This window comes from Oncorhynchus mykiss, chromosome 1, assembly GCF_057628025.1.
Source record: "Oncorhynchus mykiss isolate SJ-2025 chromosome 1, ASM5762802v1, whole genome shotgun sequence".
Classification (NCBI taxonomy): domain Eukaryota; kingdom Metazoa; phylum Chordata; class Actinopteri; order Salmoniformes; family Salmonidae; genus Oncorhynchus; species Oncorhynchus mykiss.
Window position 1 is genome coordinate 87,740,558 of NC_143022.1, and position 27,016 is coordinate 87,767,573.

General features: G+C 43.6%; 1 protein-coding gene across 4 annotated transcripts in view; it reads left to right on the top strand.

Moving 5' to 3' along the window:
* Positions 1-27,016, top strand: part of LOC110531174 (uncharacterized) — a 43,154-nt gene that overhangs the window by 12,746 nt on the left and 3,392 nt on the right. The window contains exons 2-14 of one of the 4 annotated variants that reach the window (XM_021614413.3): positions 10,635-10,717; positions 11,307-11,390; positions 11,494-11,550; positions 11,740-11,943; positions 12,233-12,349; positions 19,993-20,038; positions 20,179-20,269; positions 21,758-21,899; positions 22,048-22,152; positions 25,631-25,721; positions 25,938-25,971; positions 26,144-26,324; positions 26,437-26,552. In XM_021614413.3, the coding sequence (XP_021470088.3) occupies positions 10,635-10,717; positions 11,307-11,390; positions 11,494-11,550; positions 11,740-11,943; positions 12,233-12,349; positions 19,993-20,038; positions 20,179-20,269; positions 21,758-21,899; positions 22,048-22,152; positions 25,631-25,721; positions 25,938-25,971; positions 26,144-26,324; positions 26,437-26,552 (1,351 nt within the window). The remainder of the gene's footprint in view (positions 1-10,634; positions 10,718-11,306; positions 11,391-11,493; positions 11,551-11,739; positions 11,944-12,232; positions 12,350-19,992; positions 20,039-20,178; positions 20,270-21,757; positions 21,900-22,047; positions 22,153-25,630; positions 25,722-25,937; positions 25,972-26,143; positions 26,325-26,436; positions 26,553-27,016) is intronic. The other 3 variants (XM_021614425.3, XM_021614420.3, XM_021614431.3) reach the window with 3 other exon arrangements.

The window sequence follows — 27,016 nt, forward strand, 5'->3', positions numbered from 1 at the left end:
ACTGTCTACTCACAGGACCGAACCTGAATCCGGATCTGCTCAGCGTTCTGATAAAGTTCAGACTACATGAGATCGCATTCATGGCAGACATCAAGAAAGCTTTCCTGCAGATATCCCTAGCAGAGAGAGACAGAGACGCCGTGAGATTTCTATGGCTCACTGGCCCACCAAGAGGAGAAAATGAAGAGGAGCTGCGTGTGCTGAGGATGAAAAGAGTGGTATTTGGAGCTTCCCCAAGTCCATTTTTGCTGGCAGCTACAATCAGGAAGCACCTGAAACAATATGAAACAGAACAACCAGAAGTTGTGGAGATACTGAGAGAGTCACTCTACGTAGATGACTTCATTGCAAGTTCACGCAATGTTGAAGAGGCTTACCTTGTGACAACAACTGCAAAGCGAATGCTGTCGAATGCAGGCATGGACCTCTGCAAGTGGATGACCAATTCTCCTGAATTGAAAACAAAATGGGAGGAGAGTACGACAACTGACCACCCATTGACGCTAGAAACACAAGGAGTAGTGCTGAAGGTTTTAGGTTTAGTATGGAGGCCGGAAACGGATGACTTTGTGTTTGACCTCAGGCCGTTACTGAGCATTCTAAAGCAAAAGGAAAACACAAAGAGAAGTGTTCTGCAGTCGTCTGCACGTATCTTCGACCCTCTTGGTTTCTTAACTCCCTTTACCATCAGGATCAAGTGCATGTTCCAGGAAATGTGGGAGAGGGGACTCAGCTGGGATGAAGAATTACCACCTGATCTGACACGAGAATGGCAACAGTGGTGTTCAGAACTACCCCAGTTAACCAGCTCACCATACCAAGGTGGTACAGAACAGACATGCTGCCACAGAATAACCACACCCTGAAACTACACGTGTTCTGTGATGCAAGTGAAAGGGCTTACAGTGCAGTAGCTTACTTGCAAGGTGAGTCACAAGACAGGGAAACAACAAGTCTAGTCGCATCCAAGTCCAGGGTAGCCCCACTTAAGAAAATGACGCTGCCACGCCTGGAGATCATGGGAGCTGTGATTGGAGCGAGACTAGCAAACAACTTGATGACCACACTGAAAATGGAAGAAAAACAGATTAACATGTGGACAGACTCGATGATCGTGCTGCATTGGATTTGCAGCTCAGCTCAGAAATGGAAACAGTTTGTTGCGAACAGAGTGACGGAGATCCAGTCCTTGACCAATCCAGAGTCATGGTCACATATTGAAGGGACAACTAATCCAGCTGACCTCCCTACAAGAGGACAAACTGTTAGAAACTTGACACAGAGCGAGCTATGGTGGAATGGACCCAGAATTCTGACATCACCCAATCAGTCCGAAGAGACTGATGATAACAAGGTTCCGGATGAGGTGAATATAGAACTCAAGTCCAGTTGCCAGGCTACTGTACAACTCGCAGCAAACAGCACAGACAGCACTGAACCTGTGTTGGAGCTTGAAAGGTACAGCAAACTGAAAAGAGTGTTCAGAGTCACCGCCTGGATAAAGAGATTCATAGCCAATGCTCGTACAACCATAAAGATGCAAGGTGAACTGACTGCTGACGAACTGTTTGATGCAGAAAAGTACTGGATTAAGGTAACACAACAACAGAGTTTCGGACAGGAGATCAAACTACTGAAGGCAGGAAAAGGCCTAAACAATGACTGTAAAATCAGAGAACTGAAACCTTTCCTGGACGAACACGAACTACTCAGTGTAGGAGGAAGACTGCAACAGTCCAACTTCACATTCAGAGAGCAGCACCCATGGGTTCTGCCCAATAAGTCCAGATACTCAGAAATGCTGATACAGTACCAACATGAGAAGGTGATGCATTCTGGAGCAAGAGACACTCTAGTACAAATCAGAGAGCGATACTGGATCTTGAGTGCTAGGCAGCTAGTCAAGAGCACAGTGGCAAGATGTATAGTGTGCAAGAGATTCAAGGCAAGGACCGGACAGCAGGTCACTGCGCCTTTACCAAAAGACAGAATAACTGAATCCCCACCATTCGAAGTCACAGGTGTGGATTTTGCAGGACCGCTCTATGTGAAAGAAAATGGTTCTGTGAAGAAGTCATACATTGCACTGTTCACTTGTGCTGTAACCAGAGCAGTGCATTTGGAACTGGTCTCAGATCAGTCAACAGAGACATTCTTGTTAGCTCTAAAAAGATTCATCTCAAGGAGAGGATTATGCAAGGTAATCTACTCAGACAATGCAAAAACGTTCAAGAGAGCTGATCAGGACTTGAAAGAGCTGTGGAAGGCAATCGAAGAGCCCCAACTCTTGGCGTTCTTCTCAGAAAGGGGCATCACCTGGAGGTTCATCGCAGCGCGAGCAGCCTGGTGGGGTGGATTCTGGGAAAGACTCGTCAGGTCAGTAAAAACATGCCTGCGAAAGGTTCTTGGGAGAGCTTCACTTAATTTTGAAGAGATATTCACAGTCCTGACAGAGGTTGAAGCTATCCTAAATTCTAGGCCTCTGACCTTCGTGCACAATGAGGTGGATGAACCACAACCCCTGACCCCAGCACACTTCCTGGTGGGTAAAAGACTAACCTCTTTGCCTCCAAAGCCATTTCCAGCTAACACTCAGCACCCAACGTTAAACAAGGGGGAAATGACACGCAGATGGAAGTACAGGCAGAGACTTGTGACCAGTTTCTGAAACAGTTGGCGAAGGGACTACTTGCTGGATCTAAAGTCAGCACACCGCTGTGACACACCACAGCCCACCCCACTGAAAGCGGGTGACGTTGTACTCATTGGAGAAGATAACCTACCCAGACAAACCTGGAAACTAGGAAAGATTGAGGAACTGTTTCCAGGCCGAGATGGCTTAGTTAGATCATGTTCAGTTCGTACTGCTTCAGGGACTTTGTTGAGGAGACCTATTCAGTTGATATACTGCCTAGAGATCTAGATGAACACAATTGTTCATCGGGGGGGGAGGATGTTGTAACTTTAATGTGTTACAGAGTTAATGTTTAAGTTTATTCTTTGAGCTGTATCTAAAGATATTTCTTTAGATTTATTTGCATATGTAATTGTATTGGGTTGTGTTGAATTACGCTTTTTGACTGCAAGTCCCAGAATGCCTTGCGAGAGGAATGAGTGATAACGCGCCAATTATGTGCAGGTGCTAGTGATTGTGGCTGGCTTTCCAACAGCATCTTACCTGCATTGCTCTGTACCAAAACAATTGTTGTTAAATGTAACGTAAACAAGTATTCTTACTAAAATAAGCTTTCGTATCAAACCCGACGTCCCGAGTCATTACTAAGAAGTTAGTTAATCTAAAACTGTGAGAGCCAGAATTCTTGCTTGTTTGTAGGTGACCAAATACTTATTTTCCACCATAATTTGCAAAAAAAAAAAAAAAAAAAACTAAATGTAGTCTCAAATAAATAATGAAACATGTTCAATTTGGTTTAAATAATGCAAAAACACAGTGTTGGAGAAGAAAGTAAAAGTGCAATATGTGCCATGTAAAAAAGCTAATGCTTAAGTTCCTTGCTCAGAACATGAGAACATATGAAAACTGGTGGTTTCTTTTAACATGAGTCTTCAATATCCCCAGTTTAGAAGTTTTAGGTTGTAGTTATTATAGGACTATTTCTCTCTATACCATTTGTATTTCATATACTTTGACTATTGGATGTTCTTATAGGCACTATAGTATTGGCAGCCTAATCTCAGGAGTTGATAGGCTTGAAGTCCTAAACAGCGCTGTGCTTCAAGCATTTCAAAAAGCTGCTGGCAAACGGAGGAAAGTGTGGTTTGAATGAATGCTTACGAGCCTGCTGCTGCCTACCACCGCTTAGACTGCTCTGTGAAATATCAAATCATAGACTTAATTATCAAAAAAAGAATCACACAGATAGGTCATTAATATGGTCAAATCCGGAAACTCATTTTGAAAACAAAACAGGGTAGTCTAGTGGTTAGAGCGTTGGACTAGTAACCGGAAGGTTGCAAGTTCAAACCCCCGTGCTGACAAGGTACAAATCTGTCGTTCTGCCCCTGAACAGGCTGTTCCTAGGCCGTCATTGAAAATAAGAATTTGTTCTTAACTGACTTGCCTAGTAAAATAAAGGTAAAAAAAAATAATAAATCTTTCAATGAAAAATGGAACCGTCTAAATATTGCTGTTACATTGCATAACCTTCAATGTTATGTCATAATTATGTCAAATTCTGGCAAATTAATTATGGTCTTTGTTAAGAAGAAATGGTCTTCACACAGTTCGCAACAAGCCAAGACAAACTGCTGCATATACCCTGACTCTGCTTACACTGAACGCAAGAGAAGTGACACAATTTCAGGCACCGCATTGATTATATGCAACGCAGGACAAGCTAGTTAAACTAGTAATATCATCAACCATGTGTAGTTAACTAGTGATTATGTTAAGATTGATTGTTTATTTAAAGATAAGTTTAATGCTAGCTAGCAATTTACCATGGCTCCTTGCTGTCTGCACTGCCACGCAGTCTCCTTGTGGATTGCAATATAATCGGCGTCCAAAAATGCTGATTACCGGTTGTTATAAAACTTGAAACCGGCCCTAATTAATTGGCCATTCCAATTAATCGGTCAACCTCTAGATTCCATGTCAACCCATCCCATCGGAGCTCATTTCCTTCTGTTATTTTAGTTTCCCTATTGTCTCCCCTCAGACAAACTGTAGGCAAATGTCACTAGACCAGATAGATGTAATGTCTAGACTAGACAAATGACACATGATTCCACAACAATCAGTTTCACTCCTTAACCACGGAACTTACTGTTTAACCACTGAACTCTGTTTTGTGTCAACTGTCTGTTGTTGCCCAGAGCATAACCATGGTTTTTGTTGCCCAGTGAAAGACAGATTTTTCACTTAGAATGTACCAAACAAAAACCATTGATTTAAAAGTTTAACAAACCATACAACTCTATGCACAATGACTCCTTTTAACAATGTACATTGACATTTTTACAGAAACACAGTTACTGGAAGAACTTGAACATTTTGGTAACAGAATTTCTGTAAAATCCCTCAAATAAAAATAAATTTTAAAAAACTGTTAAATATCTGCTCTGAATTAAGATGCAACGATGTCAGCCAAAACAATGGGGTGTCTATGACACCACACCTTAACATTGAAAAAATCAATTTGGTTTATTGAGTAAGTGAAGTGGATTTACACCCGGTAACGGAATTTCATCATGGGTCCCTGATCTGTACAACATAGAAATGCATAATTATGGATATGAATGTCATTCTCTTCATGGTGATGTATCCTGAATAGGTACACTAAAGTATACATATGAAATATCTTCCTTTGCATATCTGGGTATTATTCTACACACTGGCTATTATTTTAATGAGCTCTGCTCTCAAACAGACCACATTTTGTTGTTCCGGACCAAATCTGAAACAATCATAGATGTCAATGTTCCACAAGTTTGAACATCAAAGTACAGCACGGTAGAGATCAGTACAGTTGAGCACAGTACAGTACACTTCAGCACAGTAAAGTATAGTACAGTACATTATAGTGTTCTCAACTTGTGTGCCCTACTGTGTACTGTACTGAACTAATACTCTGCTCTACTGTGCTGTCCAAACTTGTGAACCCAACTGTGGTTTGACTTCTATGATTTCCCATTGTAGCCAATTCAATTGCAGAAATCCGTTACCTGATTTTTGGTGATTTTAAAAGTAACTTTTTTAATCACTATCATAACTCTGCATTGTTGATGAAGGACCCATAACTATTTCACAGCACCTGTTGTTTATGAAGCATATGACAAATACATTTTATTTGACTTAATAATTTATAACGGAAATGTATATCAGTAAAAACACCAACTAATTGATAGGTCTACCTTTACTTGTTACTTCTGTTAACTTTCATTATTGTCCCTCATGAGGGAGAGAAATTAGAACATATCTTAAAGATGAGTGGGATTTTGGTAATGGTATTTCAAGGCACAAGCCAATGTATCTAAAACTTACACATGGCAGAAAAAAATGATCTAAAGCTAAAAATACAGTTCCTATAGAAAGTCTACACTCCCTTTCAAAATGTTCACCTTTTGTTGCCTTATAGCCTGGAATTAAAATACAAAATACACTGCTCCAAAAAATAAAGGGAACACTTAAACAACACAATGTAACTCAATCACACTTCTGTGAAATCAAACTGTCCACTTAGGAAGCAACACTGATTGACAATACATTTCACATGCTGTTGTGCAAATGGAATAGACAACAGGTGGAAATTATAGGCAATTAGCAAGACACCCCCAATAAAGGAGTGGTTCTGTAGGGGGTGATCACAGACCACTTCTCAGTTCCTATGCTTCCTGGCTGATGTTTTGGTCACTTTTGAATGCTGCCGGTGCTTTCACTCTAGTGGTAGCATGAGACGGAGTCTACAACCCACACAAGTGGCTCAGGTAGTGCAGCTCATCCAGGATAGCACTTCAATGCGATCTGTGGCAAGGTTTGCTGTGTCTGTCCAGAGCAGAGTGTAGAGTGTAGAGCAGAGTGTCCAGAGCATGGAGGCGCTATCAGGAGACAGGCCAGTACATCAGGAGACGTGGAGGAGGCCGTAGGAGGGCAACAACCCAGCAGCAGGACCGCTACCTCCGCCTTTGTGCAAGGAGGAGCAGGAGGAGCACTGCCAGAGCCCTGCAAAATGACCTCCAGCAGGCCACAAATGTGCATGTGTCTGCTCAAACGGTCAGAAACAGACTCCATGAGGGTGGTATGAGGGCCCGACGTCCACAGGCGGGGGTTGTGCTTACAGCCCAACACCGTGCAGGACGTTTGGTATTTGCCAGAGAACACCAAGATTGGCAAATTCGCCACTGGTGCCCTGTGCTCTTCACAGATGAAAGCAGGTTCACACTGAGCACGTGACAGAAGTGACACAGAGTCTGGACACGCCGTGGAGAACGTTATGCTGCCTGAAACTGCCTGAAACATCCTCCAGCATGACCGGTTTGGCGGTGGGTCAGTCATGGTGTGGGGTGGCATTTCTTTGGGGGGCCGCACAGCCCTCCATGTGCTCGCCAGAGGTAGCCTGACTGCCATTAGGTACCAAGATGAGATCCTCAGACCCCCTGTGAGACCAAATGCTGGTGCGGTTGGCCCTGGGTTCCTCCTAATGCAAGACAACCTCATGTGGCTGGAGTGTGTCAGCAGTTCCTGCAAGAGGAAGGCATTGATGCTATGGGCTGGCCCGCCCGTTCCCCAGAGCTGAATCCAATTGAGCACATCTGGGACATCATGTCTCGCTCCATCCACCAACGCCACGTTGCACCACAGACTGTCCAGGAGTTGGCGGATGCTTTAGTCCAGGTCTGGGAGGAGATCCCTCAGGAGAACATCCGCCACCTCATCAGGAGCATGCCCAGGCGTTGTAGGGAGGTCATACAGGCACATGGAGGCCACACACACTACTGAGCCTCATTTTGACTTGTTTTAAGGACATTACATCAAAGTTGGACCAGCCTGTAGTGTGGTTTTCCACTTTAATTTTGAGTGTGACTCCAAATCCAGACCTCCATGGGTTGATAAATTTGATTTCCATTGATCATTTTTGTGCAAGTAAGAATAAGAATATTTCATTCATTCAGATCTAGGATGTGTTATTTTAGTGTTCCCTTTATTTTTTTGACCAGTGTACTTAACACCCTTTGATCTACACATCCTACCGCACAAGTGACATTTTTTTATGTATTCTTTTGAAAATCAATAAATGGAATAGCTTGGTTGCTTACTGTAAGCGTCCACCCACCTTGTAATAGCAATCCTAAATTAGCTCAGGGCTAACCAATCACATTCAGAATCACACACCAAGTTTATTGGCCTCAACCTGTGTTAAATTGTATTGATTCACATGATTTCAGGATTCATTCAGCAGATCCTGTAGGTTATGTCTGCTAGTAGTGACTTGCAAAGCAAACACTCAATCATGAGCACCAAGGATCTTGAAAAAAACCAAAAAAACTCAGGGACAAAGTTGTGGAAAGGCACAGATTGGTGTCACAGCCAGGCATACAGTGCATTTGGAAAGTATTCAGACATTTTGTTACATTACAGCTTTATTCTAAAATATATGAAAGAAGAAGAAAAAAAACCATGACAAAGCGAAAACAGTTTAAAAAAAAGTTTGCACATATTTGCATAAGTATTCAGACCCTTTGCCTTGAGACTCAAAATTGAGCTCAGGTGCATCCTGTTTCCATTGATCATCCTTGAGATGTTTCTCCAACTTGATTGGAGTCCACCTGTGGTAAATTCAATTGTTTGGGCATGATTTGGAAAGGCACACACCTGTCTATATAAGCTCCCTCATTTGACAGTGCATGTCAGAGCAAAAACTAAGCCATTAGGTCGAAGGAATTGTCCGTAGAGCTCCGAGACAGGTTTGTGTTAAGGCACAGATCTGGGGAAGGGTACCCAAACATTTCTGCAGCATTGAAGGTCCCCAAGAACACAGTAGCCTCCATCATTATCAAATGGAAGGAGTTTGGAACCACCGGGCGGCCAGCTCTCCTTGGAGCTGAGCAATCGGGGGGAAAAGGGCCTTGGTCAGGGAGGTGACCAAGAACCCGATGGTCACTCTGATAGAGCTTCAGTGTACTTGGGAGAACCTTCGAGAAGGACAACCATCTCTGCAGCACCACCAATTAGGCCATTATGGTAGAGTGACCGGACAGAAGCCACTCCTCAGTTAAAGGCACATGACAGCCCGCTTGGATTATGGCAAAAGGCACCTAAAGGACTCTGACTATGAGAAATAAGATTCTCTGGTCTGATGAAAGATTGAATTTTTTGGCCTGAATGAACCTGAGTGAACCTGGCTCCATCCCTACAGTGCATCATGGTGGTGGCAGCATCATGCTGTGGGGATTTTTTTTTCAGCGGCAGGGACTGGGAGTCAGGATGAACAGAGCAAAGTACAGAGAGTTCCTGGATGAAAACCTGCTCTAGTGCGCTCAGGACCTCAGACTGGGGGTGAATGTTCACCGTCAAACAGGACAATGACCCTAAGCTTACACAGCAGAGACAACGCATGAGTGGCTTCGGGACAAGTTTCTGAATGTTCTTGAGTGGCCGAGCCAGACCCCGGAATTGAACCCGATCGAACATCCCTATTTTCAGGAGATACCTGAAAATAGCTGTGCTGCGACGCTCCCCATCCAACTGACAGAGCTTGAAAGGGATATGCAGAGAAGAATGTTAGAAATTCCCCAAATACAGGAGTGTCAAGCTTGTTGCGGCATACCCAAGAAGACTTGAGGCTGTAATCGTTTCCAAAGGTCCTTCAACAAAGTACTGAGTAAAGGGTCTGAATATTTATGTATATTTCAGTTTAGTATTTTTTATACATTTGCCAAATGATTGAGTATTGTGTGTAGATTGATGGGGAAAAAATTTTTTTTAATCATTTTTAGAATAAGGCTGTGGAAAAAGTCAAGGTCTGAATACTTTCCGAATGCGCTGTATTTCTAGAGAAGTCACATGTACACCTCTTGACTGCTGTTTCACTTCTTCATTTTTAAAATCCTCATTTTGGTCCATCAGAATTCAGAGCTTGAAATGTAAAACACAGAAGATTGAATCCTGTCAGGGTAAGACACATGTCAAACTCATTCCACAGAGGCCAGAGTTTCTGCGCTCCACCCTTGGACTTGATTGATAATTATGGTCACTGGTTAGTAAGGAACTTCCCTCATCTAATTGTCTCGGTCTTAATTGACAGGATAAAAACAAAAACCAGCAGACACTAAGCCCTCCATGGAATGAAATTGACACCCCTGTTTTAAGGCTTTGACCATAAACAATATTTAAAAAAATATATATTCTCAGTTCTCCTTTTGCAGAAGGAACTGTTCAGTCGTTAGACTTATGTGCGTGACAGACTGACTTGAATCCGATGTCAGCGAAGCCGTGACCTGGTTCAAGCCTGTATCGGACTGCACAGTTCTGTTAATGTTAGCTAGGTTTCAACCAATTCTCTATTTCAGACATTGATTGGCTTACCTCTTTGAGCATGTAACGTATGAATAGAACCCTGATGTACACATTAGGAACACCTACTCTTTCCGTGACATAGACTGACCACCTGAAACCAGGTGAAAGCTATGATCCTTTATTGTTGTCACTTGTTAAATCCACTTCAATCAGTGTAGATAAAGGGGAGGAGACAGGTTAAAGAAGGACTTTTAAGCCTTGAGACAATTGAGACATGGATTATCTATGTGTTCCATTCAGAGGGTGAATGGGCAAGACAAAATATTGATGTGCATTTGAACGGGGTATGGTAGCAGGTGCTAGGCGCACGGGTTTGAGTGTGTCAAGAACTGCAACGCTGCTGAGTTTTTCACGCTGAACAGTTTCCCGTGTGTATCAACAATGGTCCACCACCCAAAGGATATCCAGCCAACTTGAAACAACTGAGGAAAGGAAGCATTGGAGTCAACATGTGCCAGCATCCCTGTATAATGTTTTCAACACTTTGTAGTCCATGCCCTGATTAATTGAGGCTGTTCTGAGGGCAAATGGGGGTTCAACTCAATATTAGGTTGTTCCTAATGTTTTGTACACTCGTATGTTTTTGTTTTTTGCCCAGAAGCCCCCAGTGCCCAGGGCCAGGAGGAGATGGAGTGTGGCGTAGTGACCCCTGACCCCACTGATGACATCACACTGTCTCAGGTAAGGTAATCATCTTCAAATCATATTTTTTGCAGGAATCTCTATACGAATGATTTTCCTGAAAATAATGTGACACTATCAATCAGAGGTAAGGACATGTTACACTGAAGGACAATGTATGTTTGACAGTGTTCGGAGCATTGTGGTCTTAAAGTTAAATGGCATGCTCTGGAACTTAGGCGATGACTTTAACCTCCCGCTTTGTGCTGGATGTGCCAATGTGTAGTTCATACATGCATAATCTATGAGCGGAATTACTGTTTTACCTCAATTAGCCACAAAATCCCTAGTTTCAAAGCAACGTTTTTTTCTGGGAGCTGTGCTGCACCATTTTTCCCTACATTTTCCCCCACGGCTACCAGCCTCCTAGCAATTTGACTTCTAGCCAATGAGCTTCAGTCCCTCAGCATTTGAGTGACAGCCAACAAGTGTTGCGCACACACAGTAGAGGGAGAGCAATGATGTGGTACACATATCTGCACAAATGTGACGTAGTATGCAATTTTCGAGGACCCCTTACGGTTTGTGAGCACTACTTTCAGAACTACTGGCTAGAAAATATACAGTAGTACCAGATAATGTCTTTAAGGAACAGGACATCAGTGGGGAGGACAGTCTGAGTGAGGAGGAGAAGGCCAAACGCAGAGTGGAGAGACGCAGAGCCAAGAGAAAGGTGAGCAACACGCGCACACACACACCTACTCCTCCTGAGCCATAGTGAATAACATAGTCATGTGTATTCCTGATGCGTGATGCTGTTTCTATGTTTCTCTCAGCGTCAACGGGAGCGCAAGAAGCTGGAGCAGGTGAAGATGCCTGAGAGCGCCGAGCAGGTAAACTACAAACCAATATTACATGTCTTCTAAATTAATCTGAATCATATGACGATTAGCACCCTAATTTGCAGTATTCGAAAAAAGGAATGGTTTGTATAGAAATTAATGGTTGTTATAAAAAGGAATGGACAGTTGGCATTCCAGCTAGGTTATAATATGCTCTCTCTAACTGTGTGTGTTTACCAGGATGCTGAAGATGAGTATGATGATGGTGGTGAATCTGAGGAGGAGGAAGCAGAGGAGAGCGATTCTGAGCTTGAGGAGGAGGGTCAAGAAGAAGAAAAAGAGGATAGAGCAGCCATTCCTTGCTCCAAGGAGCCTCCCGCCCCATCCCCAGCCCCCTTGGGGACTAAAGGACCCCAGAAGACCGCTGCACGACACTCTGAAGAGGTAGGGATAGATTGACTCCATCTTGGCAATGGCTTAAGAGCCTGGTCCCAGGTCTGTTTATGCTGTCTGTGACAATGACTATAGGAATTGTAAAGACTGCACAAACAGGTGGAACCAGGCCAATTATGTAGTGTTGTTGAGTCAAGAAACAGTCTGGGAAGCTACCCAGGCTAGTTTAGGGGAGCCGTCTCTTCTTGAGGAGTCTTAATACACACTGATGGGTACCTTTTTAGTAAACTACTCTCTCTCTCACACATATGATTTCTTTATTTTTGTCTCTCTACTGTAGGAACCGGAGTGGGATGTGAGCAGTGCATTCTTTGCCAACGCTGCTAGCCACATCAGGCCAAAAGGCTGGACCAAACCTGGGCGCAAGTCCAAGGAGAATGAGGGCAGAACCAGAGAGGTAAGTGGACCGTGAGCTTTGGGATATCTACCTTGCTGGCTAGTTGCTATGGTAAGAGTGGTGCTAGCCAGGATATCTAGCTAGATGGGTGTTTTGTTGATGTCTGTCTGTAAGAGTTGTTGTGGCAACGATAGCTAGCTAGCTACTTAGAAGTTACACTGGTAGGAGTGTTGTTGGGGATAAAGTTGTTTCTGTGGTAGGAGTGTTGATGATAGCTAGCTAGCTGTCTGCTGTGAGACTTAGGATATCTTAGGAGTGTTGGGGCTAAGGATAGCGAGGTACAGTAACTATTTACTGTGGTAGGTAGGAGTGTGGGGGCTAAGGATAGCGAGGTACAATAGCTGTTTACTGTGGTATGAGTGTTGGGGCTAAAGATAGCGAGGTACAGTAACTATTTACTGTGGTCGGAGTGTGGGGGCTAAGGATAGTGAGGTACAGTAACTATTTACTGTGGTAGGAGTGTTGGCAATAGGTTGCTGTCAGTAGTAGGAGTGTTGATGGCTAACTGTCTACTGTAATAGGGGAGACCAGGGGTAAATTGGATGCCTTAGTCTAGAGTGCTGTGTTAAATTGTGCTCAGGAGCATTTTTTACATCTCAAAATGGTTAAAATAGGAACTAATTGATGTGATGATTGAAAGAAAATCTGTGTTTGCACCTTTTACTATCATTCTAAATTGCCACTTCTCTTTTTTGGATTGTCCTGTGGAACATTCCATGTGTCTAATGATGTATCATTTTCCAGTAAGAAAAGGTATTTTGATTGGTATAGTTGATGAAAATATGCTGAACAAAAATATAAACGCAACAATTTCGTTTTTGTCATTAGTTTTCATCAGGGAAAAACAGGTAGTTGACTAATATTTTTCTTCATAGTTATTGTTGACAAAATTAACACTGCCCTGCAGCCTGTTATGTTCAATTGTAACATTTCACTTCCGCCACTCTCGGTTGAATTGTAAACGACTGGTATGTCCAAGAAACACAGTTGTTGTGTAATGGTAGCTAAGACGTACAGTACCAGTCAAAAGTTTGGACACAACTACTCATTCAAAGGTTTTAGTTTATTTTTACTATTTTCTACATTGTAGAATAATAGTGAAGACATCAAAACTACAAAATAACACATATGGAATCATGAAGTAACCAAAAAAGTATTTCATATTTGAGATTTTTCGAAGTAGCCACCATTTGCCTTGATGACAGCTTTGCACACTTGGCATTCTCTCCACAAGCTTTACCTGGAATGCTTTTCCAACAGTCTGAAGGAGTTTTCACATATGCTGAGCACTTGTTGGCTGCTTTTGCTTCCCTCTGCGGTCCAACTCATCCCAAACCATCTCAACTGGGTTGAGGTCGGTTGATTGTGGAGGCCAGATCATCTGATGCAGCACTCCATCACTCTCCTCCCTGGTCAAATAGCCCTTATACAGCCTGGAGGTGTGTTGGGTCATTATCCTGTTGCAAAACAAATGATAGTCCCACTAAGCGCAAATCAGATGAGATGGTGTATCGCTGCAGAATGCTGTGGTAGCCATGCTGGTTAAGTGTGCCTTGAATTCGAAATAAATCACTGACAGTGTCACCAGCAAAGCACCATCGCACCATCACAACGGAGATCCTCCGTTTACCTACTCTGCGTTTCACAAAGACACACGGCAGTTGGAACCAAAAATCTCAAATTTGGACTCATCAGACCAAAGAACACATTTCCACCAGTCTAATGTCCATTGCTCGTGTTTCTTGGCCCAAGCAAGTCTCTTCATATTGGTGTTCTTTAGTAGTGGTTTCTTTGCCGCAATTTGAACCTGATTTCACGCAGTCTCCTCTGAACAGTTGATGTTGAGATGTGTGTGTGTGTGTGTGTTACCTGAACTCTGTAGCATTTATTTGGACTGCAATCTGAGGTGCAGTTAACTCTAATGAACTTATCCTCTGCAGCAGAAGTAACTCTGGGTCTTCCTTTCCTGTGGCGGTCCTCATGAGAGCCAGTTTCAACATAGCACTTGATGGTTTGTACATGTAGGTGGGGGTGAAGTGACTATGCATAGATAATAAACAGCTAGTAGCAGCAGTGTACAAAACAAATGTAGGGGGGGGGGGGGGGGTTGTCAATGTAATAGTCCTATTTGATACATTTTTCATCAGTCTTCTGGCTTGGGAGTAGAAGCTGTTAATTAAGGAGCATTTTGGTCCTAGACTTGGCGCTCCGGTACCGCTTGCTGTGCGGTAGCAGAGAAAACAGTCTATAACTTGGGTGACTGGAGTCGCTGACAATTTCATGGGCTTTCCTCTGACACCACCTGGTATAGAGGTCCTGAATGGCAGGAATATTGTCCTCGATGTACTGGGCCGTACGCACCACCCTCTGTAGTGCCTTACGGTCAGATGTCGAGCAGTTGCCATACCAGGCGGTGACGCAACCGGTCAGGATGCTCTCGATGGTGCAGCTGTATAACTTTTTGAGGATCTGGAGACCCATGCCAAGTCTTTTCAGTCTCCTGAGGGGAAAAGGTTTTGTCGTGCCCTCTTCACGACTGTCTTGGTGTGTTTGGACCATGATAGCTCATTAATGATGTGGACACCAAGGAACCTGAAACTCCACTACAGCCCGTTGATGTTAATGGGGGCCTGTTCGTCCTGTAGTCCAGGATCAGCTCTTTAGTCTTGCTCACATTGAGGTAGATGTTGTTGTCCTGCCACCATACTGCCAGTTCTCTTACCACCTCCCTATAGGCTGTCTCATCGTTGTCGGTGATCAGGCCTACCACTGTTGTGTCATCAGCAAACTTAATGATGGTGTTGGAGTCGTGTTTGGCCATGCGGTCATGTGTGAACAGGGACTACAGGAGGGGACTAAGTACACACCCCTGAGGGGCCCCAGTGTTGAGGATCAGTGTGCCAGACGTGTTGTTGCCTACCCTTACCAGCTGGGGGTGGCCGGTCAGGAAGTCCAGGATCCAGTTACAGAGGAAGGTGTTTTCGGCCCAGGGTCCTTAGCTTAGTGATGAGCTTCGTGGGCATTATGGTGTTGAACGTTGAGCTGTAGTCAATGAACAGCATTCTCACATAGGTGTTCCTTTTGTCCAGGTGGGAAAGGGCAGTGTGTAGTGCGATTGCGTTATCTGTGGCTCTGTTGGGGCGGTATGCGAATTGGAGTGGGTCTAGAGTATACGGGAGGGTGTTGATGTAAGTCATGACCAGCCTTTCGAAGCATTTTTGATTACTGTCCAATACTATGGGGCGGTAATCATTTAGGCAGGTTACCTTTGCTTCCTTGGGCACAGGGACTATGGTGGTCTGCTTGAAACATGTAGGTATTACAGACTCAGACAAGGAGAGGTTGAAAATGTAAATGAAAACACTTGCCAGTTGGTTCTTGCGTGCTTTGAGTACATGTCCTGGTAATCCATCTGGCCCCATGGCTTTGTGAATGTTGACCTGTTTAAAGGTCTTGCGCACATCGGCTACCGAGAGCATTATCACAATCATCCAGAACAGCTGGTACTCTCGTGCATGCTTCAGTGTTGCTTGCCTTGAGGCAAGCATAAAAGGCAGTCACTAGGCAGGTCGCATCTGGGTATACCTTTTGTAGTCCGTAATAGTTTTCAAAGCCCTGCCACATTGGAAGGGGGTCGGAGACTGTGTAGTAGCATTCAATCTTAATCCTGTATTGTTGATGGTCATCTGAGGGTAAAGCGGATTTCTTATAAGTGTCCGGATTAGTGTCCCGCTCCTTGAAAGTGGCAGCTCTAGCCTTTAGCTCAATGCGGATGTTGCCTGTAATCCATGGCTTCTGGTTGGGATATGTAGGTACTAGAGGTCGACCGATTAATCGGAATGGCCGATTAATTGGGACCGATTTCAAGTTGTCATAACAATCGAAAATCTGTATTTTTGGACAACGATTTGGCAGATAAAAAAACAATAATAATAATAATTTTACACCTTTATTTAACTAGGCAAGTCAGTTAAGAACACATTCTTATTTTCAATGATGGCCTAGGAACGGTGGGTTAATTGCTTTGTTCAAGGGCAGAACGACATATTTTTACCTTGTCAGCTCGGGGATTCAATCTTGCAACCTTACAGTTAACTAGTCCAACGCTATAACCACCTGCCTTACATTGCACTCCACGAGGAGCCTGCCTGTTATGCGAATGCAGTAAGAAGCCAAGGTAAGTTGCTAGCTAGCATTAAACTTACCTTATAAAAAAAACCAATCAATCAATCATAATCACTAGTTAAGTACACATGGTTGATGATATTACTCGTTTATTTAGCTGCATTTAATCGATGCGGTGCGCATTGCGCGAAAAAGGACTGTCGTTGCTCCAACGTGTACCTAACCATAAACATCAATGCATTTCTTAAAATCAATACACAAGTATATATTTTTAAACCTGCATATTTAGTTAATATTGCCTGCTAAGATGAATTTCTTTTAACTAGGAAAATTGTGTCACTTCTCTTGCAACAGAGTCAGGGTATATGCAGCAGTCTGGGCATCCTGGCTCGTTGCGAACTGTGCGAAGACTATTTCTTCCTAACAAAGACAGCCAACTTCGCCAAACGGGGGATGATTTAACAAAAGCGCATTTGCGAAAAAAGCACAATCGTTGCAGGACTGTAGCTAGCCATAAACATCAATGCCGTTCTTAAAATCAATACACAGAAGTGTATATTTTTCAACCTGCATATTTAGCTAAAAGAAATCCAGGTTAGCAGGCAATATTAACCAGGTGAAATTGTCACTTCTCTTGCGTTCATTGCACGCAGAGTCAGGGTATATGCAACAGTTTGGGCCGCCTGGCTCGTTGCGAACTAATTTGCCAGAATTGTACGTAATTATGACTTAACATTGAAGGTTGTACAATGTAACAGCAATATTTAGACTTAGGGATGCCACCCGTTAGATAAAATACGGAACGGTTCCGTATTTCACTGAAAGAATAAACGTTTTGTTTTCGAAATGATAGTTTCCCGATTCGACCATATTAATGACCAAAGGCTCGTATTTCTGTGTGTTATTATGTTATAATTAAGTCTATGTGCTTCAAGCATTGCGCTGTTTATGACTTCAAGCCTATCAACTCCTGAGATTAGGTTGGTGTACCGAATGTGAAATGGCTAGCTAGTTAGCAGGGTGTGCGCTAATAGCGTTTCAATCGGTGACGTCACTCGCTCTGAGACTTGGAGTAGTTGTTGCCTTTGCTCTGCAGGGGCCGCAGCTTTTGTGGAGCGATGGGTAACGATGCTTCGAGGGCGGCTGTTGTCGATGTGTTCCTGGTTCGAGCCCAGGTAGGGGCGAGGAGAGGGACGGAAGCTATACTGTTACACTGGCAATACTAAAGTGCCCAAAATAACATCCAATAGTCAAAGGTATATGAAATACAAATGGTATAGAGAGAAATAGTCCTATGAATACTATATTAACTAAAGCCTAAAACTTCTTACCTGGGAATATTGAAGTCTCATGTTAAAAGGAACCACCAGCTTTCATATGTTCTCATGTTCTGAGCAAGGAACTTAAACGTTAGCTTTCTTACATGGCACATATTGCACTTTTCTTTCTTCTCCCAACACTTTGTTTTTGCATTATTTAAACCAAATTGAACATGTTTCATTATTTATTTGAGACTAAATTGATTTTATTGATGTATTATATTAAGTTAAAATAAGTGTTCATTCAGTGTTGTAATTGTCATTTATTACAAAAACATTTTTTTGTCAGATTCATTGGTATCTGCTTTTTTTGGTCCTCCAATAATCGGTATCTGTGTTGAAAAATCATAATCGGTCGACCTCTAGTAGGTACGGTCTCTATGGGGATGACGTCGTCGATGCACTTATTGATAAAGCCATTGGAATGTGTTCCCGGGATTCATCCAGTCTGTGCTAGCAAAACAGTCCTGTAGCGTAGCATCCGCGTCATCTGACTACTTCCGTGTTGAGCGAGTCACTGGTACTTCCTGCTTTAGTTTTTGCTTATAAGCAGGAATCAGGAAGATAGAATTATGGTCAGATTTGCCAAATGGAGGGTGGGAGAGTGCTTTGTATGCATCTCTGTGTGTGGAGTAAAGGTGGTCTGTAGTGTTTTTTTTTCCTTCTCTGGTTGCATGTGTGACATGCTGGTAAAAATTTGGTAAAACTAATTTGTTTGCCTGCATTAAATTCCCTGGCCACTAGGAGCGCCGCTTCTGGGTGAGCATTTTCTTGTTTGATTGTGGCCTTAGAGTTGGTTGAGCGCAGTCTTAGTGCCAGCATCGGTCTGTGGTGGTAAATAGACAGCTACAAATAGTTTAGATGAGAACTCTCTCGGTAGGTAGTGTGGTCTACATCTTATCATAAGGTACTCTACCTCAGGAGAGCAATACCTCGAGACTTCTTTAATACTAGACATTGCGCACCAGCTGTTATTGACAAAAAGACAACACACCCCCATCCCTCGGCTTACCAGACGTAGCTTCTCTGTTCTGCTTGTGCATTGAAAATCCCTCCAGCTCTATATTATCCATGTTGTCGTTCAGCAACGACTCGGTGAAACATAAGATATTACGGTTCTTAATGTCCTGTTGGTAGGATAATTGTAGATAATCAATTTTATTTATTACGTTAGCAAGTAGAATTGATGGCAGTGGGAGTTTACTCTGATCGCCTACGGATTCTCAGAAGGCAGCGTGATCTGCATCCTCTTTTCCTCCGTGTTTTCTTCACGCAAATTACATGGATCTGGGCCTGTTCCCGGGAGAGCAGTATATCTTTCTCGTCAGACTCGTTAAAGGAAAAAGCTTCTTCCAGTTTGTGGTGAGTAATCCCAGTTCTGATGTCCAGAAGTTATTTTTGGTCATAAGAGACGGTACCAGCAACATTATGTACAAAATAAGTAAACAAATAAGCTAGAAAACGAACAAAATAGCCCAATTGGTTAGGAGCATTAAAACGTCAGCCATCCTCTTCGGCACCATCTTACTATATGTGTTATTCAATAGTTTTGATGTCTTCAATATTATTCTACAATGTAGAAAATAGTAAAATAAAGAAAACCCCTGGAATGAGTAGGTGTAAACTTTTGACTGGTACTGTATGTTTGTATAAAAATATTATTCATCTAACTCCAACAATCTTTTCATGAATAAGCAAAAGGCTTTTATCTGGTCTCCCATCGTGTTGATATCTGTAGGCCGTGGCAGGTTCAATGCCCTCCCTAAGATGAGGTGAACTCTGCATCTGGTAAACAGTTATTGGAACGTTTATGTGTTTGCCCTCGCATAGTCTCACACACACATACATAGATACACATACACTGCCAGAGCACGGTCAGTCGTGTCACTGGGTCAAAGGTTACCAACAGTTTTATTTATGCGTATGTATGTATATATACATAGGCCTAGGATACATCAGTAAGATGTGACTGACTTTCTAGGAAATGATATATATATGTATCCTAGTCCTACGTGCTTTTTATCTAACACTTTTCCACAAAGTGCTAATTAGCATGTTATAACAGCAACCCAGGCCTAGAGCTTCAGGTTACAGTGACAGTAAACATCTTCCTAGGTAGGACAAACTCTAGGGAGCTAATATGTGAACACATTAATGTATTTGCCTTACTTTTTTGGGAACATGTTCTGGTTTCTTCAGGTGAATGGAACAGATGCTGTGACTAAGAGAAGCGCCTCGTTGACAGGTGAGTGTGTGCGTTTATACTACTCTCTGTACACACCCTCAAACACATACGGGTGCACACACACACACACACCTTGCTGTGCAAACATGCTCAGATGTTGTTTGTACATTTGAGCCTCTGGCTGTGTATGTGCCCTGTAGAAAAAGGGATCAAGCTGGTGCAGGAGGGCCAGTATTCTCAGGCCGTCGTTATGTTTACAGAAGCCATCAAATACGACCCAAAGGATTACAGGTAATGTCACACCATTATATGTCTGCATTATATCACTTATATCACTGCATGACCTCTGACCTCAATACGCTAGTTACAGTGAGCTCCAAAAGTATTGGGACAGTGACACCTTTTTTGTTGTGACAGGGGAGGTTAGCATTTTTGGGGGGTATTATATTTATGCCTCTAACTTTCTCACTCACTTATTCACGATTCATTTAAGGATTATCTGTAACCATGGTAGCATCCACATTCATGTAGATGTGTTTAGAAACATTCTATTATTACAAAAGTGACTCCAAGATGACACTGCATTAATTACCATTAATTTCTATTGGGCACAAAATAATCTGAAACACAACCAAAACAAACAGCAAATGCATTTAACAAGTTTGCAGAGTCACAAGCTTGATGTAGTCATTGTGTTTTAGGAATATGGAACCAAATACTTAACTTTATATTTCTTTAATACACAAATATGTGCATTTGTCCAAATACCTTTGTTCCCCTAAAATGTACGAAAAGTGCTGTAATTTCTGAACGGTTCACCCGATATGATTGAAAATACCCACAAATGAATGCTGACAGTCTACAATTTAACCTCCTACTCATTGTATAATTTCAAAGCCTAAACAACAAAGCATGTGTCGCTGTCCTATTAATCAATCAATCAAATGTAGATATAAAGGCCATTTTACATCAGTAGATGTCAAAGTGATATACAGAAACCCATCCTAAAACCCCAAACAGAAAGCAATGCAGATGTAGAAGCACGGTGGCTAGGAAAAACTCCCTAGAAAGGCCAAAACCTAGGAAGAAACCTAGAGAGGAACCAGGCTATGAAGGGTGGCCAGTCCTCTTCTGGCTGTTCCGGGTGAAGATTATAACAGTACATGGCCAATATGTTCAAACGTTCATCACAGTGGTTGTCGAGGGTGTAACAGGTCAGTTGGCTTTTCATAGCCGAGCATTGAGAGTTCGAGACCGCAGGTGCTGTAGAGAGAAATATTAGAAAACAGCACGACCAGGTGGACTTGTCCCAGGGCTCAGGTCCTCCGGGAGGGGGAGAGAGCGAGAATTAGAGGGTACATTGGTACAGTACGGCATAGACAATAAACCACAATTTACCCTGTGTGTCTGTCTCCGTGTGTGTCTGTCTCCGTGTGTGTCTGTCTCCGTGTGTGTCTGTCTCCGTGTGTGTCTGTCTCCGTGTGTGTCTGTCTCCGTGTGTGCCTGTCTCCGTGTGTGCCTGTCTCCGTGTGTGCCTGTCTCCGTGTGTGCCTGTCTCCGTGTGTGCGTGTCTCCGTGTGTGCGTGTCTCCGTGTGTGCGTGTCTCCGTGTGTGCGTGTCTCTGTGTGTGTGTCCTTGTATCTGTGTGTGTGTGTGTGTGTGTGTCTCCTTGTCTCTGTGTGTGTGTGTGTGTGTGTGTGTGTCTCTCTCTGTGTGTGTGTGTGTGTGTGTCTCTCTCTGTGTGTGTGTGTGTGTTTATCTGTCTGTCCGTCCATCCAGGTTCTTTGGGAACCGGTCGTACTGTTATAGCTGTTTGGAGCAGTACCCCCAGGCCCTGTCTGATGCTGAGAGGTCCATCCAGCTGGCACCTGACTGGCCTAAAGGACACTTCCGCAAGGGCAGTGCACTCATTGGGATGAAGGTGGACCACAGACTGCATAACTGTCCTCTCCTGTTCTATTGTATTCTATAGGAAGCACATTCTCCGTATAGTGATTATTCACAAATGATATAATATATGCTTATGCAAGCTTGATGTGTCTTGACCTCCTAAGTGTGTGTGTGTGTAGCGGTACAGTGAGGCGGAGAAAGCCATGGAACAGGTGCTGAAGCTGGATAAAGACTGTGAGGAGGCTGTCAGTGATCTCTTCAACTGCAAAGTCTTACAGCTTATGGTGAACACACACATTTTTGAATAAACATGCACATGTTCAAGCCTGCACACAGACGTGGCTATGTGCTACCAACGTGCTCACGATACGTATGGGAAATGGCAATGTATAGCTGTTACAGATCACCCAAAACTGTTTCCTAGTCTCCTTTCTTTTATGAAAAGCAGCGGAGGACAGAAAGACTGGAGTTTAGGTTTAGTGCTTTTCACACCGCTACTCTGGGACCCACAGCTGTTCCATGTGTAGTGCCGTGGAAAAGTATTTGCCCCCGTTCTCTATTTTTGCATATTTTTGATACTGAATGTTATCAGATCTTCAACCAAAAACCTAATATTAGATAAAGGGAAAATGTTGCGCTCTCTCGCCCGCTCTGTCGCGCTCTCTCGCCCGCTCTGTCGCGCTCTCTCGCCCGCTGTGTCTCGCCCACACGATCGCGCTCTCTCGCCCGCACTGTCGCGCTCTCTCGCCCGCTCTGTCGCGCTCTCTCGCCCGCTCTGTCGCGCTCTCTCGCCCGCTCTGTCGCGCTCTCTCGCCCGCTCTGTCGCGCTCTCTCGCCCGCTCTGTCGCGCTCTCTCGCCCGCTCTGTCGCGCTCTCTCGCCCGCTCTGTCGCGCTCTCTCGCCCGCTCTGTCGCGCTCTCTCGCCCGCTCTGTCGCGCTCTCTCGCCCGCTCTGTCGCGCTCTCTCGCCCGCTCTGTCGCGCTCTCTCGCCCGCCCCGCTCTGTCGCGCCCCGCTCTGTCGCGCCCGCTCTGTCGCGCCCGCTCTGTCTCGCCCGCTCTGTCGCGCCTCGCCCGGTCTCGCTCCGTCGCGCCTCGCCCGGTCTCGCTCCGTCGCGCCTCGCCCGGTCTCGCTCCGTCGCGCCTCCGTCGCGCCTTGGTTACCTGCAAGGAAACACATGCCGTCATCCTTGCTTTGCACAAAAATGGCTTCACAGGCAAGGATATTGCTGCCAGTAAGGTTGCACCTAAATCAATAATTTATTGGATCATCAAGAACTTCAAGGAGAGCGGTTCAATTGTTGTGAAGAAGGCTTCAGGGCGCCCAAGAAAATCCAGCAAGTGCCAGAACCGTCTCCTAAAGTTGATTCAGCTGCGGGATCGGGGCACCACCAGTACAGAGCTTGCTCAGGAATGGCAGCAGGCAGGTGTGAGTGCATCTGCACACACAGTGAGGCGAAGACTTTTGGAGGATGGCCTGGTGTCAAGAACGGCAGCAAAGAAGCCACTTCTTTCCAGGAAAAACATCAGGGACAGACTGATATTCTGCAAAAGGTACAGGGATTGGAATGCTGAGGACTGGGGTAAAGTCATTTTCTCTGATGAATACCCTTTCCGATTGTTTGGGGCATCCAGAAAAAAGCTTGTCCGGAGAAGACAAGGTGAGCGCTCCCATCAGTCCTGTGTCATACCAACAGTAAGGTATCCAGAGACCATTCATGTGTGGGGTTGCTTCTCAGCCAAGGGAGTGGGATCACTCACAATTTTGCCTAAGAACACAGCCATGAATAAAGAATGGTACCAACACATCCTCCGAGAGCAACTTCTCCCAACAATCCAGGAACAGTTTGGTGACGAACAATACCTTTTCCAGCATGATGGAGCACCTTGTCATAAGGCAAAAGTGATAACTAAGTGTCTCGGGGAACAAAACATCGCTATTTTGATTCCCAGGACAGGAAACTCCCCAGACCTTAATCCCATTGAGAACTTGTGGTCAATCCTCAAGAGGCGGGTGGACAAACAAAAACCCACAAATTCTGACAAACTCCATGCATTGATTATGCAAGAATGGGCTGCCATCAGTCAGGATGTGGCCCATAAGTTAATTGACAGCATGCCAGGTCAGATTGCAGAGGTCTTGAAAAAGAAGGGTCATCACTACAAATATTGACTCTTTGCATCAACTTCATGTAATTGTCAATAAAAGCCTTTGACACTTGAAATGAATGAAATGCTTGTAATTATACTTCAGTATTTGTTAGAAAAATTATGATTAAATGACTGAACAATAGTCTTATTTTAAATGAAACTGTAACTAAGTAAACTTATACTCTGTTTTATTATATCTGATTAACAATATGAGTTCATAAGAAGGGATTGTGTGACACGGACAAGGAGTAATTAAAGTTAATGAACACCATTCCAACTAGGAAGAAAGGAATGGTTTGTGGATTAAGTAAACAGATAAGGTAGTTAACCTATGGTTGATCCGACAAAACTGAGCTCTGGGGTGTTTTAGATAAGGCAGTGAGTGCATTCCTTGCTTTTCTGTTAATTAGAACTGTCAGCTAAGTGGTGATCGATAATAGTGAGGAGTCAAAAGTTAATTCAGTTGTGTTGTGTGTCTTGTGTTAGTGAGTTGGAATGAACTTTGAATGAACTTTTAAAGTTCCCTTTGTCCCGGTCGAGAGGAGGAGATTCATTTTAGAAGCAATGAAATAACGTCATGTTATTGTATATAAACTGTTGCTCGTGGTAATGTGGCAGCGCGCTCTGAGAATAAATTCTGTGACCTATTATTGATAAAACTGGTCTCCGTCTATTTTATGCAAACAAGAATCTTACAAATTCTCATAAAATAGATTAAGGGAATTCAATTAATGAAAACATATTGGAGAAACTAAATTACAGTAACAGTGTTCCATAGTAACATCTGACAAAAATATCTAAAGACACTGAAGCAGCAAACTTTGTGGAAATTATTATTTGTGTCATTCTCAAAACTTTTGGCCATGACAGTGTTGTAACGATGTGCAAATGGTTAAAATACAAAAGGGAAAATAAATAAGCATAAATATGGGTTGTATTTACAATGGTCTTTGTTCTTCACTGGTTGACCTTTTCGTGTGGCAACAGGTCACACATCTTGCTGCTGTGATGGCACACTGTGGTCTTTCACCCAGTAGATATGGGAGTTTATCAAAATTGGGTTTGTGGATCTGTGTAATCTGAGAGAAATATGTGTCTTTTAATATGGTCATACATTTGGCAGGAGGTTAGGAAGTGTAGCTCAGTTTCCACCTCATTTTGTGGGCAGTGTGCACATGGCCTGTCTTCTCTTGAGATCCTGGTCTGCCTACAGCGGCCTTTCTCAATAGCAAGGCTATGCTCACTGAGTCTGTACATATTCAAAGCTTTCCTTAAGTTTGGGTCAGTCACAGTGGTCAGGTATTCTGCCACTGTGTACTCTCTGTTTAGGGCCAAATAGCATTCTAGTTTGCTCTGTTTTTTGTTAATTGTTTCTAATGTGTCAAGTAATTCTCTTTTTGTTTTCTCATGCTTTGGTTGGGTCTAATTGTGTTGCTGTCCTGGGGCGTCTGTTTGTGTTTGTGAACAGAGCCCCAGGACCAGCTTGCTAAAGGGACTCTTCTCCAGGTTCATCTCTCTTTAGGTGATGGCTTTGTTATGGAAGGTTTGGGAATTGCTTCCTTTTAGGTTGAAGCGCTCCCTCTCACTCTGTCTCACTCTCGTCTCCGTCTCTAGGATCTGGGTTTTGAGGAGGGGGAGAGCGTGTCTCTGCTGGAGCGATTCACCACTCTACAGGCTGTGCTGACCTCACCTGAGGCTTCTAGGGGTGAGGACACACACCACTGTGCAGGTTGTGCCAGTGGTATGGAAAAACATGCAATTTCTCTTCTTAAGCCTAGAGGGCAGCAATGTCAGGAAGTAGTCTAATTTAAATGACATGCGAAGGAAAGGGAACACATTTCTGAGCTATTGCTGAAATGTAGAAGATCATACATAATTTTTTTTGTGTGATATAATTCAGTTGTCTTCACTCTTTCCACAGTGGTGAGCCAGGATTCCTCATTGGGCTTGCCAGGGTAGGTGGATATTAGCCAATCTTGTTGACCCAATAAGGGTCAGGGGTCATGGCCCCAAATAGAAAAACATACATTTTTTATTTCCTTATTTGGTGTGGACAAGTATGTGTAACTTGATGCCTGTGGACATAAGTGATGTCTCTTCCCTGTTCTGCCTCTCTTCCTCCTCCAGGTCCCCGTGTGTGTCTCTCTGGGTGGGGAACGTGACCGCTGAGCTGACTGAGAAACACCTGTTGGACCTCTTTAAAACTTACGGGGAGATAGACAGCATACGAGTTCTCCACGAGCGGTTCTGTGCTTTCGTCAACTTCAAGAATGCCAACATGGCATCGCGGGCCATGGAGAAACTCAACGTCAGTGACCTTCATCAGATGCTGTGGCTTTTTTGTTTTTTATGTCTATATATGTTTTAAAACTCTTTATATTCTATTGATCTTAATGTATTAGTATGTGTTTCTCCCACAGGGCTACAGTATAGAGAACACAAGGTTGGTGGTTCGCTACCCAGACCATCGCAGCCAGAGGCTTCTGCCCATCCCCCTCAAGACCAGCCCCCCTGCATTGCAACAGACAGCTGCTGGGTAAGAAAACACCCCTTTAAAGCTGAGATCAGTGAAAGGTGAAATGGTTCTCCGCCCCCTCCCCACACACACACACACACAGGCGCTTGACCTAAAACTTCAAAAGGTGGAATAGTTATCCCTTACTTCTCCAGAGTCAGATGAACTCATTGATACCCTTTTTATGTCTGGATCCAGTATGAAAAAAGTTGGAGGTAGTTTTGCGAGCCAATGCTAATCAGCCTTAGTGCAATGACTGGAAGTCTATGGTATCTACTAGTATGCTAGCAGTTACTATAGACTTCCAGTCATTGTGCTAATGCTAGTTAGCAATTGCACACAGAGACATGAAAATGTATTCCACAAGTTAATCTTAGGGTTCAACCCAAAGAATGTAAGAGTGCCCTCTAGTGCCACCTTGCTGACTGTCTGCGCCACTATGTTAAAAATATTTCTTTGCCCTAGATTACAGGTGTTCAAAAACA